Below are 15,661 nucleotides of genomic sequence, written 5' to 3' on the forward strand. Positions count from 1 at the left end.
TCCCCCCATCTCTGAAAATTTCATACTTTTATTGACCAAGTTTGTTATACCTGTTTATTTACCTGAATTTTGCTGAAGGGATACGATAACGCTCATCCATTATTTGGACACGGAAGGTAGCGTTGTTTGTTTTTAAAATGTCCGGACAGAAAAAATTAAATGTCCAGTAAGCAATAGTTTAAACCGGACATTTGAAATTCCCAATCGGACATGTCCGGCACATATGACCGTTTCCAGACCCCTGCCTCACACCCTGCAAAATGTTTCAAATTCATTTTGGTGGAAAAAAGAGAGTTCAAAGATAAATTTCGTGGTTTATGCTGACACACTGAAATGTTTATATGCGACAGATACATTTTTCCAGAATTTAATTGCCCATAATTAAGAATGCATATAACACACAAGTGCGTATTATACACGAATAAATAAATCTTGTGTACATTGATCAATCGGAAGGAGTGCTAATTGGGATTGTTCACTAGCCAATATATTAGCATATATTGCCATGGACGCTTATTAGAGCGGGGCGCTTATTACGTCGAATACGGTATTGCAATTATATGGCAACATGCATGCAAGTGTGGTGTCGTAAGTTGTAATTGTCTAAACTAATGCCAGATTAAGTGGTAGTCCAATGAGATGCCATGCAGCAGTTTAAGATGGATGTCTCACTTAGACACAGTATGCTCCAAGCTGACCAGTCCCTGCTTTATTACCTTTCACATCTTTTTTTTTAAAATGTCTTTTTGTTCAGTTCAGCATCTTTTGGTGCTGCCAGGTGATTGAACCACTGACCTTCCGCTTTGCGGGCAGATGCTCTGTCCACCACACCATAGAGGTGGCTGGCCACGGGGCATGAATGGTCAAGTAGTTGATGTGAAACAACTCTCTGAAGAATTGCATCCTCCAAGAAATGGATCCTGGACTTGGAAAGGAGTATGTGTACACTACACACAAGTCACAAAGTAAATGAAAACAACATATGACTGTTGGTATCCCCCTCTGGATACAGAAGGTCGGTGGTTCGATCGCCTGGTCTAGTCATACCAAAAGACGTTAAAAGGTGTTACTTGTTACCCTAACGCCAGGACACCTTGATCATGACATCACCAATATGACAAGGGACACCTTCATCACAGCATATTTTTTAATATGTAGCAAATATTTCCCTTCTATGCTACTGAAGAGTATTTGAAGAATCAGGTATTATCAGTACAAGTCCTTCTCATGTCCTATGTCACAGCTATCCAGCTTCTACAAGGAACACCGGGTTCGAATCCCGACATGGGTACAATGTGTGAAGCCCATTTCTGGTGTCCCCCGCCGTGATATTGCTGGAATATTGCTAAGAGCGGCGTAAAACCAAATTCACTCACTCTACAAGGAACATAAAATCCATGTTGCCATTTTTCAAAGTCATTTATTTACATTATATTGAGTCAGTAGATTTCTTTCATTCATGATTAGTACAAGAGAAATAAATACTGGAATACAAGTGATACAAAGTGCAAATCTTTTACATATTCAATTTTCATATTCATAATTTCCAACATGAAATTCTCAAAATACATTGTCAAACACCATTCTGGCAAAGTTGAAGGGACCTACATAAATACCGTATTCGACGTAATAAGCGCCCCACTCCAATAAGCGCCCATGGCGATATTTGCTAATATATTGGCTAGTGAACAATCCCAATTAGCACCCCTTCCGATTGATCAATGTACACAAGACTTATTTATGCGCATATAATACGCACTCTTGTGTTATATGCACCCTAAATTATGGGCAATTAAATCCTGGAAAAATATATCTGTCGTATATAAACATTTCAGGCTGTCAGCATAAACCACAAAATATATCCTGTTTTTTTCACCAAAATAATATTCTAATAAGAGCCCCCTATTTCTAATTTTGAGAGCGCCCTGGGCGCTTATTATGTCAAATACGGTACCTCGAGTTATCCAAGGTTCAACACACCTATAATGATGAGTAAAAAATGAATATTCTGGGACCATGCTTATACTTCAAGTTTATAACATCAAATTTCAACACAACAGTGTTTGACTGTAATTTCCATATAATGCAGAGTACTTTAAGAGCATGTAATTGTCCTTATTGGTAAAAGTGATACATGGAATTCGGGATTTCATTTTTTTCTGTAATAAATATTATAATCATGTGATTGCCAACCTGGGAAGTAGTGTGTGTATGTGTGAGAGTGAGTGAGTGAGTGAGTGAGTGAGTTGGGCATTGCCATGTTTAACAGTATTTTAGTTATATCTTGGCATTGCAGAGATGGTTGCTGATTTGATTTAAAGTCTCCTTGATAATATTTGTTGTTGAACGCCACACTCGGCAAAATTCCAGCTATATGATGGCGGTCTGTAAGTTATCAAGTCTGGTCCAGACAAGCCAGTGATTGATATCACGAGCATCGATCCACGCAATTGGGATTTGATGACATGCATCAACCAAGTCAGTGAGCCTTACCACCCGATCCCATTCGTCGCCTCTTACGACAAGCATAGTCACCTTTTATGTCAAGTCTGGGTTGCTGAAGACCTATTCTACCCCGATTTTCTCGGGTCCCTGATCAATGGATTATGTGCACTCATTTTTAATTTTCAGCTTGGTGGGGAATATACAACCCAAGCTGTCTTATGAAGTGTTAGAACATTAACAATCACACCATCTCAACCTACTGGGTACCCATTTACTGGGTGAACAAATGCATATTTCAAATGAAGACTTTCCTAAGAAGACACCACATGCAATGTGTTTCGGCAGGACCGAAGCCCTAGAAACTCTCATGAGTCAAGCAGCTGAAAACGGTCCCCCATCTAACATTGTCCAACTATCCCCAATCTTTATGGGTCATAAGGATAAATTTAGGATTCAAACCTACACACCTGTAATTGGATTCTGGCAGAAGTATGGGACACAACTGCACCACAAATTGCATCCTATTAGAAGATTGGGTCATCATGCCCCCTGCTGTGCAGGAAATAGATAGTCTTCCCAGCATCCCAGTCTTCAACTGCTGACAGTGGAATATTTGAGGTAAACTCACTTACAAAATAATCGTTGTAGACTGACAAAAATGAGTCTTCTTTTTCGGGTTATGGATGTGTAATGATGTCTGCTGGCAGGTATTCTGAGTATGTACAGGTATTCAGAAAGTCGAGATGAGTTTTTAAAAAAATTTCAATTGAAGAAAAAAAGGTGATGGTATGCATTCTATTGCGATAGTTGCATTTTTAACAATTCACATTTTATTATAGAGGCATATAGGGAAATCACCACCGTCTTAACAGTTTTGCATAAAAGTATAATTCATAGTATTTAGCTTTTAACAATAGTTTAACAAATCATGAATACAATTTTCATCTACAAGAAAATAATTTCTACGTGAGAATGCAAAATGCAATCAAAATGAGTGCAACAAAATTCCATTGATAACATGACAAGTCCTATGACACCGAGTTCACAATGCAATGACATCATAATTCATAGAATACACAACCTGTCACAAAATTTGAATTATTTCACATTTTGTTTGGTATAGTATGCTTTACATTTGACATTTAGTCAATAAAATACCAGTTTCATTGCATTATTTTGGGGAGACACTGACTTAAAGACTCCCGAAAGGACAGTTCAAGTTGTGCAGTGAACACAAAATCATACCAAGACACCCTAATACTACCCGATCTGATTATGTTGTATACCCACAAACACCATCCTTTACCATGTGGAGTGAATGTAGCATAAAATTCAGGGATAAATACAGTGTATTGCTTCAGGAACCCATCCCAACACGAATGCCTTGTACGATAAGATTTGCAGTCTTTTCATGAGCAAAGCACATGATGAGTTTGACAGATTCTAATAGAGAAATGTTTCTTTTCACATAAATATATTAAAGTGATTTATTTAATGCTAAATGCACCCACCCCTAGTACTGGTGAGTGACGTCTGATCTTGATCAGGGATGAGAATGCATATTTTCCTTTACAGCTGACACATCTTTGCAATGAAGCGTGGTCCATAATTTGGGGGTGTTTAAGGGGCACTGATCTAACGCAATTCCCCGGGACTGGTTGTTGCCTTTGTTATTGTTTTTTCCCAGTGAGTACCCGGATGTATAGCAGAAATCTAGACTAGTTCGCGACCTCTGCTGCGCCATTCGTAAGCGCATTAGTCACTTGTATGGGTAGTAATATAGAGGGCGTATGGTCACATTGATCAACAAAATGAAATACAGTTTTGGAGATAATAAGGAAATGTAGGTATCTTTGTGGTTAGCATCGGTAATGGTGACGAAGTTTTGATAAGTCACTTGCTTGGTAATTTTGTGATTTTCGTTTACACTATTTTGACTTGCAACACAAAGTAAATATTTCACCTGAGCATTGCTTTTTGATAGTGTGTATATTTTTTACTGTCAAAATGTGTAACATTTTCAAATTTATTCAGCGCCTAAATATTCAGTTATTTAACAAACTTGTGGTCACTAAATTCGTGGAAATTTGCAGATCCCCGGAAGATTCTCATCCCTGTTTCATGTGGACTCACATTCTAAAATAAAACTTTCAAGCCAAAGTTCTAAGCATCAATAGTCTATTAAGAATCTTGCAATTCCATTGGTTAATCCGTATCATGTGACAAAACAATACATTTCAATGTAGACCCCCAAATCATGTGACTGACACTGAATATTGAATCGTCACATGATCAGTATTGACTTGTCACATGATGAATATTGACTCGTCAGCTAGGAAACAAGATGGAGTCTATGGTATTTGAATCCACGTTCCCTAAGTTTTTAACTTTCAACAGTTGGAAATGAGGTCCCCTTGACTTTCATGTCTTACTCTCTTAATGTGTTGTGTTTTTGCAGTGACTTTTCTATCCAGTAGGTCCTTGTTTTACTCATTAAATAGATACAATACACCGATACCAGTCTAACACCCTAGTAAGTGCTATGAATCGGCAAAACCGTTGGCAACATCAGGCACAGCTCCGTCAGTCTTATCTCCCTTGTTAGGGTACGACCGTGCTCCAAATATAGTACTCCCTACACGCACGTTGGTGCTGCCGTTCTCTATCTGCAAACAGTAAAATGACATTCATATCCATCTCTAATACTTGACAAGAGTGAGTGAGTGAGTGAGTATGGTTTTACGCCGCTTTTAGCAATATTCCAGCAATATCACGGCGGGGGACACCAGAAATGGGCTTCACACATTGTACCCATGTCGGGAATCGAACCCGGGTCTTCGGCGTGTCGAGCGAATGCTTTAAGCACTTGGCTACCCGACCGCCCCAATACTTGACAAGAACAAGAGGTACAAGAAAAGATGAATAATCTCCAGTGAGTGATGTAATTCATGGCTTACTCCATACTCAACACAGGGCTAGGATTTAGAATTAATCTGAGCCATTTTTACCAGGTAAAGGTTCATTTTAAAGGTATCCTTAGGGTTGGTAGATTTTGAACACTTCTGAACACTTTGGAGGTGTCCTATTTGGTGTGCCAATCTAGTTTAAATTCTATCCCTGCAACGCCGTGAAATAACTGGAATACTGTTCTATGTGGCGTTAAACCCAACTTATTCACTCACTTACTCTATCCCTGCAATATGCTGCCTAAGTGACATTGGTATATCAATTACAAGCGTGGTGGCAGCACCAAAGCATTTTCCAATGCATGTTTTAAATCAGGGCGCTCACGTGATTTGATGCACTTTACGAAGTAAGATCCGTTTCATTACAAAACAGATCTTGATTATCGATCTGCGCGATGCCATTTTATTTGAGGCAAATGCAAGTGAAATGAGAGGCCGAATCTGATTGGTCAGTAGGAGGGACATTGAAGGGACATAACTGGTAATTGCCAATGGTGGCGCGACGATCGTGCCCAGAAATTCCAGCTTAGTTCGGCAAGGGTGGAAACTGGACTTTTATCAGTTATCTCCCTTGCCTTGGTGAGATGCATGGAATAAGTCCAACTGCTGCAGAACTTACAGCATGTTCATAGTCTCCCGACATCCCCATACTGAGCTCCATGTCTTCCTGCCGTAGTCTGAGCTTCTCACACACCTCCTCCCTACACCGAACCAGGCACTGAAATGTGAACATACACCACTGAGACAACTGGGTTAGGTGAGAGCTTGCTTTATATTATAAACATATTTGATTAATATGTGTATCAATATGAGAAGATGTCGGTTCATAAGTCAGTTCACGACCTCGAATCTGGTCTTGGCGAGAGTAGTAAGGCTTCAGGGGGATAGATAAAAATGTAAGACCCTTACTTTTCGACCTATCCCCCCCTACAGTCTTATCACTCCCAAGACCTCATACTTGGCCGTGAACCTTTACGTGAAACTGCTATAGCAATAGGTCCATGTCATTCTCTCATGTTAGTTTGTAGATTTTCCAGTAAACCAGCCTGCATTGTTATTTATCATCATATATAAGATAGCTAAAATGAAGAACGAAGCCTGCTTTATTTCACAATAAAACATTGTTCTATCATGACAACATTTCTGGATATTCGAAAATGTGCTCACAACTTGATGATGTCGTAAATAGGATGACATTTTTTTTTAGTGGGAAGAGTCAATTTAGTTGTTCCTCATAGATGTAGCTGGACTATGCAGATGAACGCAATGGCTGAACAATCGCACCCAAAAGCAGGAAAGATATGACAATCGGTACTGGGAGAAAGGTGCACATAATCGATAATGGAGATGTCCGACATTGTGTTCAGGGAGTCCTCATTATTTAAATACAGGTAAATATTTTCAAAGCTTTTACAATTTATTGACATCCTTAAAAAGGCTGTACAAAATGTTGATATCTCATATAAGAAATAAACGACTCGTAGTCGTTGTATATAGCACAATAAAACAAAGTCACGTTTCGTTTCCGGAGCATAACTCAGAAACCGTTCAATATTTATTCATCAAACTTTGCAGGTCTGTCAGGTAAATGCTGAACTGGTGCCTTTTGCTATTTAGAAATTTTTATTTTTTACGTTTCCATGGCAACAAGATGGACATAGGTTCTGTGAGGGTAGGGTTCGTTTCCGGAGCATAACTCATAAACCGTTCAATATTTATTCATCAAACATTGCAGGTCTGTCAGGTACATGCTGAACTAGTGCCTTTTGCTATTTAGAAATTTTAGAAATTTTTATTTTTTACGTTTCCATGGCAGCAAGATGGACTTAGGTTCCAAACTCTTCTTTTTTTTACAATTTCCATGACAAGTTCCACCTCGGTTAAAACAGGTTAGGGTTTGTTTAGATTTAATTATGTCATAAATTCTGCAACAGGGGCGGGGGATATAGCCACGTTAGTGGCAAACTCTTGTTCTCCTTGCAGTGTTTTATTGTATGACAAACAACTCCCACTCATCGTTTATTTCTTAACTGGTACTCACCTGGAAGTCTGGATTTGGCCCTTTACTGAGATCATAGTCATAGGCTCCAATAGTCATAAGCCCTACCAGGTCGAGAGAGGAACACTTCTCTCGTATATACTGTACTAATTCACACACTGACTCGGGGGCACAGCCATTCTTATCTGAAACGAGTCAGTAAAGTTGTTTTTACAAACATTTGCAGGGAAAGAAATTAGCCAAAAACGTCTACTGGCCCAAACAGTGATAACATACAGCAAATTCTACTTGCCCATAGGATACCTTCAACATTAACAGAACAGGTCCAGCCAAGAGGGCTAGTGCTGATTTCTATCCCTGATTCGTCGTGCTAAGTAGGGCTGCAACGAATACACTCTGAGGCGAACATGATACGTATCACGAATATCGGGTAACGAATACATATATTTATTGACGAATACAATAACAAGTCAGCAGTTGGTGTATTCTTTATTATATTCAGTGAAACAATAACAAAATATATTATTTGACATGGATTGACCATGTTGACAGTGTTAATTATTATTAATATATTGTACATTTATATACTGCACATATCCTGGTACTAGTATCTGCTCAAATGCGACAATGACCAGTGACCACATTACTGTCAAATAAAAGATATAAGAGTGTCGTCTTTGAAGAAATCTTTGTGTGCATATAATACGTTCTTATGGATTTTTTTAGTAAAAAACACTCTTCTTTTTTTTTTAAATAAATAAAACAACAACAAAACAAAACAAAATACTCTTTTTATTTTTTTCGTAAATATTTGATTCTTGTGACCACAAATTCAATTCATCAAGGGATACAGTTCGATTCACCGAATAAGCCATTGAATCGTAACAGCCCTAGTGCTAAGTGATTTGTTCCAGGGCTGAGGAAAGCATGATAAGCCAACTGGAAGTTTAGTACAGGGTATGTCAACTGTCACTGAGGTGAAGAAAACTCACAATCTGAACAAGAGAATTTATGGATGTCAACTTCTTTATTATGGAGAACACAACATTTCGGAGTACATGCTTTCTCCTTCATTTGATGAATGAATGCCATGAGGCAGAGAGCATATATATGTACATGTAAGGACAAGAAAATTGATAAGATTACAAAAGGTGGAAACTAACAAGGGAAGCCAATAGATAATTGAAGCTGATAGGTGTCTAGCAATAGACAACGGAAGCCAACACTTTACAGTAATTAGCACTGAAAGTATGGACGCCAGCACTTAAGTTATCATTGATAGGTAACAGGCAAAGGTCAATGGGCAAATGAGATGTCAGGGGTAATTGGCACTGATAGGTGAAAGAATGGAAATAGCAATGGGCAAATGGAAGTCATGGAAGTACTCCAAAACACTGTGTTCCTCATAATCAAGAAGTTAACATCCATAAAATCTCTTCCTTATGTGTATCGCTTCTAAATGCCTTTCAAACACTTCACAATCTGAATGGTGGTGTTTTAATCAATTGTTGTCATTGATGTTTAGTCAGCAAAACGAACAATGAATCTGGTTATGATGATACATATAACAAAAACTCTATAAAATTTGTCACAATAGCTGAAATAATTCTTTGGCATAAAAAATCAAAATTATTGAACACAATGATCTATCTTATCTACTTAGTCAATGATGCGACATTTGCACAAATGGGGCCATCGATCCTGAGTAAGTGAGTGAGTGAGTATGGTTTTTTGCCACTTTTAGCAATATTTCAGCAATATCACGGCGGGGGACACCAGAAATGGGCTTCACTCATTGTTCCTATGTCGGGAATCGAACCCAGGTCTTCGGCGTGACGAGCGAACGCTTTAACCACTACCTCATCGATCCTGAATTGTGAAGAGTTTTACTGACTGTGTTCTCCGCTGGTGTTGACCTGGACCATGACTCTCAGTCTCCCTGGCTTCGTCAGTCTCTCCCATGAGTTGCTCACAGCCTGGGCCAGCTTCACCGAGTCCACGGTCTCCAGCATGTAGAGGTGGGGCACACCTAGGTAGCCATACAACATTGCTCAGATCAACTGGTATCATAGGTGAGTGAGTGAGTTGGGTTTAACGCCGCTTTTAACAGTATTACAGTTATATCACGGCGTGTCAGCTTAATGTGGGAGGAAAGCCCGAAGTGATGCATGTCTCTGACGTTTACCAATTCGCTGAAACCCACGAGCACGGGTATGGTGCTGACAAACCTAGAAACATAATCGGGGCGAACCGGGATTCGAATCCACAATCAAAGGTTTCTGGCGTGCCCAAGGGACGCAACTCTACACAGCGAATCGCGGCGCCTTAGACGACTGGGCCACCCGTGCCCCTGGTATCATAGGACACACACAGAGAAAGAATAAAAGATGAATTTAAGTCACAAATGCTCAAGAGTCTGAGTGAGTGAGTGAGTGAGTGAGAGTGAGTTTGGTTTAACACCGTTTTGAACAATATTTCAGTCATATCACTGTGTGTCAGCTTGAGGTGGGAAGAAAGCTTAAATTGATGCAGATCTTCGATGTTTTCGTGAAACTCACGTGCATGGGAAAACTAAAATGCATGGTTGTAGTGCTGACAAACCTAGAAATATAATTGGAGCAAACTAGGATTCAAACTCACAATCATAGATTTCTGGTGCACCTAAGGGATGGAACTGTGAAGCGAATCAAACCAGTGGTTCATAGCATGTGTGAGTGAGTGAGTATGGTGTATAGCAATATTACAGCGGAGGAAATCAGAAAGGGGCTTCATACATTGTACCCATGTGGGGAATCGAACCCAGGGCCTCCAGCATGACGAGCGAACACTTTACCTAGGCTACTGTTGGATGAGCAACAGTCAGTGAATTTATGTGTTCACAGCCAAAAGTAAGATTGTTTTCAGGAAGGGCTTATCACTCCATTATTGCAAGTTTACGTTGGTTCCTAACAGGAAGGTTACACATACCTAACACCTTGTTGACTTTATTTTTCTGAAGATGGCCAATGAAATGCCATCTTATATCTTGACATTGCTCAAGGATCTGCAACAGAGAAAGTCATAGAAGGATCACATGACTCACAGACCTACATCCCATCCTCCACAGATCACATATCACATTATCCATATATTGATCTACATCACATGTTCCAATATCCATATCACACAACTCCCAAGTCTACATCACTGATCTATAGTTCATAATTCACTGGAGTATGACATGATTCAAGATTATGATCCAAAATGTCCTGAGAATATACAATTTTTGTAAATATACCGAAGAATCTCCTGCCAGAAGTTAATAAAACATAAATATGTCCAAAAGACATTTTTTTCCTGCAATATCACTGAGACTATACTTCACATTTCACAGATCTTATAAATTGATTCACGGATCTATGACATTTACAGATATGTTTATTTATCATCCAAAACTGGCTCCCACAGGAGATATTGCTTGGATGAGATCAAGCCATATCTACATTGTAGATATCGCTGCAATGAAATTACATCACAATGCTTTGCAGACCATTGTGACGTCACTGGTTACCATGACGTCACAATCAAACGTCATCACTAATGGCTCTGCTACTGAAGCTGTTTGCAGTACTTTTTACACTGAAGACACTGCTAATTACTGTCTACAAATTGAAAAAGTTGAAAGAATGATGTTGGATGATAAATAAAATCTCACCCTCGTGTCTTTTGATATCAACACTCGGCAAGCCTCGGAATTTTTCCACTTTTATCAACTCGTGTTGATATATTTGATATCAAAAGACACTTGGGTGAGATTCTCTATATATCACACGATTCATGTATATTCATATCACTTACAAATATCTCCTGGCGTCACATTTCAGTAGACCTACACAAACCCCTGGATCCATTGTTAGGTTTTTGAGAGCTAAAACTACCTGCCCTTGATTTTTACCATTTTACCGACCAATCAAACTTTGAGAGAAACCAAAGCCACCACCAGTTTTAATGGACATGAAGACATCCTTTCTACCAAATGATTTTTAAGGACTTTCCTTTGCATGGTAGTTAGTTTATCAATGTTGAATTTCTTGCAAACTTGATCGTAATCAATGGAACTGGCTGCCATGTTGTTGATATCGTCAAACCAACGTGGAGGCTGGTTTGTAACTCGCATTTTGATTGGCACGTTAGGCTTAGCCATCAAATTGGCTAACAGGAATCAAGGACGGGCAGTTGCAATCTCATTAAAATCAGATCTTAGTTCTCGCTACCGCTAAACAAAGATCTGAGGACATCTCATTATGGATCACGTCAGACCGACCTTGCGCGTACTTTGACCAACCAATGGAATGACCAATCAGAAGGCAGCTTTCTCGTGCTTTAAGGCACTAATTTCAAATTGGCGACTATGCCTCGAAACATATTTTGACAAATACTCGATTACAAATTTGAAACCTGAACAAAAGAACATTCTGGAATGGCTAATAGATGGTCTAGATTGTATGGATACAGTCGTTAAACCCGTATCTATCGTTCGGAGTTAAAGTTTTCGAGGCTGCATGATTAGAAATCACATTCCGACTGTCACTTTCATAATCAGGTAAGCGATGCTCTGATTGGTCGGATGGAAGGTCGTTCTGACGTGACCCCTAATGGGATGTCCTCAGATCTTTGTTTAGCGGTAGCAAGAACTGAGGTCTGATTTTAATGAGATTGGGGTAGTTGGAGATTGCAAGAACCACAGGAATGGATCCAGGGGTAAGCCTAGTTTTACCAACATGTGAGCCCTGAAGATATAGAGGATGTATAACTTTTTTCTCAGATCAATAATGATTCAATATCACAATACACACACAGCCAGCATCAAGTCAATCATACTAGTTCACTTGCAATAAACATGGTCATGTTTTTCAACAATATCTGAAGTAAGTGTGTTTGAATGTTGAATTCCTCAATGGTGATATGATATAAATACACACCTTTGCATCGTGACCTTTTTCTTGCAACTCTTGGACCTGAAACAGATAACAGTGAACAAGTCATAAGCTAAGCATGAACTTGTGTCAAAATACACCATGACACATTGGTCCCATAGGTGATCATCCACTGTTCATAGTGATAGACCATGATATGTTGTTAATTTAAACTGCTCCAAGTGGGTGCTCTTCCATCTGCATGCTTCAAGTAAGTCGATATAATTTATATAATGATTATATATTATATGGAATTGTTCAGGCAACAAAATATATAAACATAAGACAAAGAGAGAGAGATGTTTATTTACTAACTGTCGTACATAGATGTTGCTGAATGAAGGTTATATGTAAACAGACCCTAAAGCCCCATTCACATGGACAAAGTTTACTCATGTAAGCAAATTTACTCATGGAGTATATTTACTCATGTAAGCAAAAGTATATTTACATTGCGTTCACATGAAGTTTATGCAAGGCAGAAGTAAACATCATTTCATAAATAAATTGTGGACTTTTATCATTTGAGGCCATGTCGCTGTCTAAGATAGTCAACCAGAGGCGAAAGAGAGACTTTCCATACTTCCTTAGTATGGGATTAGTCTTAGGATTACGCCAGGAAAGAGAACTGTGGAAGAGAGAACGTTCTCAACACTGGTGGAACAATGTCGTCAAACGATCATTTGATGATAAACTGTGGATCGATAACTTTCGCATGACACACGAAACATTTTATGTTCTTTGCAAGGAACTACAGCCGTATTTTCCTGCACAGGAAATGTATGTGAGGGAACCATTGGAGCTGGATCACAAGGTGGCCATAACAATGTACTGGCTTGCCTCCTCTGCAGAGTTTAGAACAATCAGCAACCTGTTTGGGGTTGGTATCTCAACCTTGCATAAATGACCAGAAATACTCCAGGAGCATTTATACTTACGAGTAAATATACTTTTACTCGACCTCATCAGGTGTAGCAAATATATTTTTACTCATGTCTTTTTACTCCTGGAGTATATTTACTCACGTAAGCAAATGCGTTCACATGCCACCATAAGTAAATTTACTTATGTAAGTATATATACTCACGTAAGTAAAAATGTCCATGTGAATGGGGCTTAAGTATCCTTGAAGCAGATGATTACAGGCAAATTCCCATGAAATCTCTTTAAAATGTACTTTTCCAGAATCCCTTACTGATTGTTGACTACTTACATAGTTTTCCCCAAAGTGAAGCTGTCCACATTTGTATGCAGTAATGATGGCATCAACTGGCTTGGTTTTGCTAACTGCCACTAAGCGCGGTGAAAGCTTCTGTTGGACCTGCAAAGTTCAAAACAGGAATTTTTTAAACTTCTAGTTTTAATGTTTCCTGGGTGGTGGAATAGCTTAGTCTTTAAAACATTTATTCGGTTTTGATTCCCATACTGGTACATGTACAATGTATGAAACTTTTCTTAGTATTTCGTGACTTTCTCACTGAACTATCGCTAAAAACGGCCTAAAGCCTAACTCATTCTTTTACCTCTATGACTTATTTCCTACTCTGGCATCATAGGAGGCCAACAAAATAAAATCCAATGCTTCTCATTACATTAGTTTTAATTTGAACTTTTACAGACTGTTGCACAGTGGAATATAAACTATTAACTAAAATGTGAATTTCCCTTACTATTGTAAACAGGGAACTAGACGTGACTCTCTTCATATTGATGAAGTAATTCAGATAATAAATACTGGGAACTAAACGTGAATCTCTTCTTATGAAGAAATGTAAATGTGACAAAATTAACTAAATATGATTCTCAAAATCTATTGCTTTCAACCTATGAGTCTAGCTCTATTTTGGCTAGCATTGTTGTGTCCTATTGCGACAGCCTAGCTTAACTAATGTGTTCTACTTCGTCCTACCTTAACGAGCTATAAAACAAAATTGTTGAATGTACGTCCATCCGCTACAACATCATGCCAAACTTAAGTAAGTCTGATTTAACTCGTTTTGCATGTGCTTGGACAGCACGTGCCATGTCTTACTTTTATTTTCTCTGCGAAGCAAGTTGCGTTCCAGCTATCTGTACAAGCTTAACATGTCTTCAAACCACAGACATTATCATTCCTGAACATGCTACACTATGCAGCCCCGACTGGTCTATTATCCCTCCAGTGTTTTAACTATACGATGGAAAACTCACCCTCGTTGTTTATTTCTTGAATAAAGTTAAAAACTGGTGAGCATACTTTCCAAGAATTTTGCTATGCCAGGTGGATTTACACAGTAGGCACACCTGACCTCAAATCTCTCGTGCTCACCCAGTGATAGAGGCAGTCTACTAGCACGAATTGTGATAACATATACCGTATTCAACGTAATAAGCGCCCCGCTCTAATAAGCGCCCACAGTGATATTTGCTAATATATTGGCTAGTGAACAATCCCAATTAGCACCCCTTCTGATTGATTAATGTACACAAGACTTATTTATTCGCGTATAATACGCACTCGTTATAGGCACACTTAATTATGGGCAATTAAATTTGGGAAAAATATATCTGTCGTACATAAACATTTCACCAAAATAATATTCTAATTTTGAGAGTGCCCTGGGCGCTTATTACGTCGAATACGGTATAGCGATTCTCCTCAAAATCTTTGAAACTCTTCTGGCCCTTAGGATACCTTCAACATTAGCAAAAATGGTCCGGGCTAGTGCCCCAAATTTCTATCCCCGTGAACCAGTTTACATAACAAGCACCTGACCTTATGATCAATTCTGTCGTGCTGAAGCATGTTACATAACAAGCACCTGACCTCAAACTCTTGTGTGATAATTCCAAAAAACAAAGTAACAGAACCAGCTGTGTTCGATATTTTTGTTTACACACTACGAGAGATGTAAAAAATATGACAATAATTACCAGCGTGACAAGGACATGTTGCGATCAGACAGAAATTAGACTGCCTCAAGCAGACGACGGGTCATAAGGCATGACAAGCAAGCATGGAGCACATTCTCTGTTTACAGCTGTTTTCACCTGACTGCTCTAAGAAAATAAATGTACAAATATAGGGTTACCGTGGTGCCCCTTTCCTTCATTTACCTCTGGCCTTTTACTGCTTGCAATACTAATTTTCTCCAAGACTGACTTGATAGACCGACAAATATTACTATCCGCAGCCATTTTGCGGATCATGACTGGGCCGCAGAGAATTAACTCATATTCTCTACAATAATATATTTTCGTTTAGAAATCGAAGATATGCATAAGAGAGCATAGCTGTGAATTACACTTGAGTACAA

At 38.9% G+C, this 15,661-nt stretch overlaps 1 protein-coding gene across 2 annotated transcripts; it reads right to left on the minus strand.

Annotated features, from left to right (window-relative positions):
* Positions 1-4,380: 4,380 nt before the first annotated feature.
* On the minus strand, positions 4,381-15,554 carry LOC124117331 (pyridoxal phosphate homeostasis protein-like). 2 transcript variants are annotated; one of them, XM_046479147.2, is made up of 8 exons: positions 15,462-15,554; positions 13,579-13,686; positions 12,372-12,407; positions 10,378-10,453; positions 9,305-9,439; positions 7,453-7,595; positions 6,031-6,129; positions 4,381-5,111 (listed from the first exon to the last, which is right to left on the minus strand). In XM_046479147.2, the coding sequence occupies exons 1-8, from the start codon at positions 15,552-15,554 to the stop codon at positions 4,986-4,988; spliced, it is 816 nt and encodes a 271-aa protein (XP_046335103.2). In that variant the 3' UTR covers positions 4,381-4,985. The 2 variants fall into 2 exon arrangements, with proteins under 2 accessions (XP_046335103.2, XP_046335104.2); XM_046479148.2 differs by having other exon boundaries at positions 15,437-15,548.
* Between the last annotated feature and the right edge of the window lie 107 nt (positions 15,555-15,661).

The sequence above is a fragment of the Haliotis rufescens genome, unplaced genomic scaffold, assembly GCF_023055435.1.
Source record: "Haliotis rufescens isolate VD_foot unplaced genomic scaffold, xgHalRufe1.0.p SCAF_64, whole genome shotgun sequence".
NCBI lineage: Eukaryota > Metazoa > Mollusca > Gastropoda > Lepetellida > Haliotidae > Haliotis > Haliotis rufescens.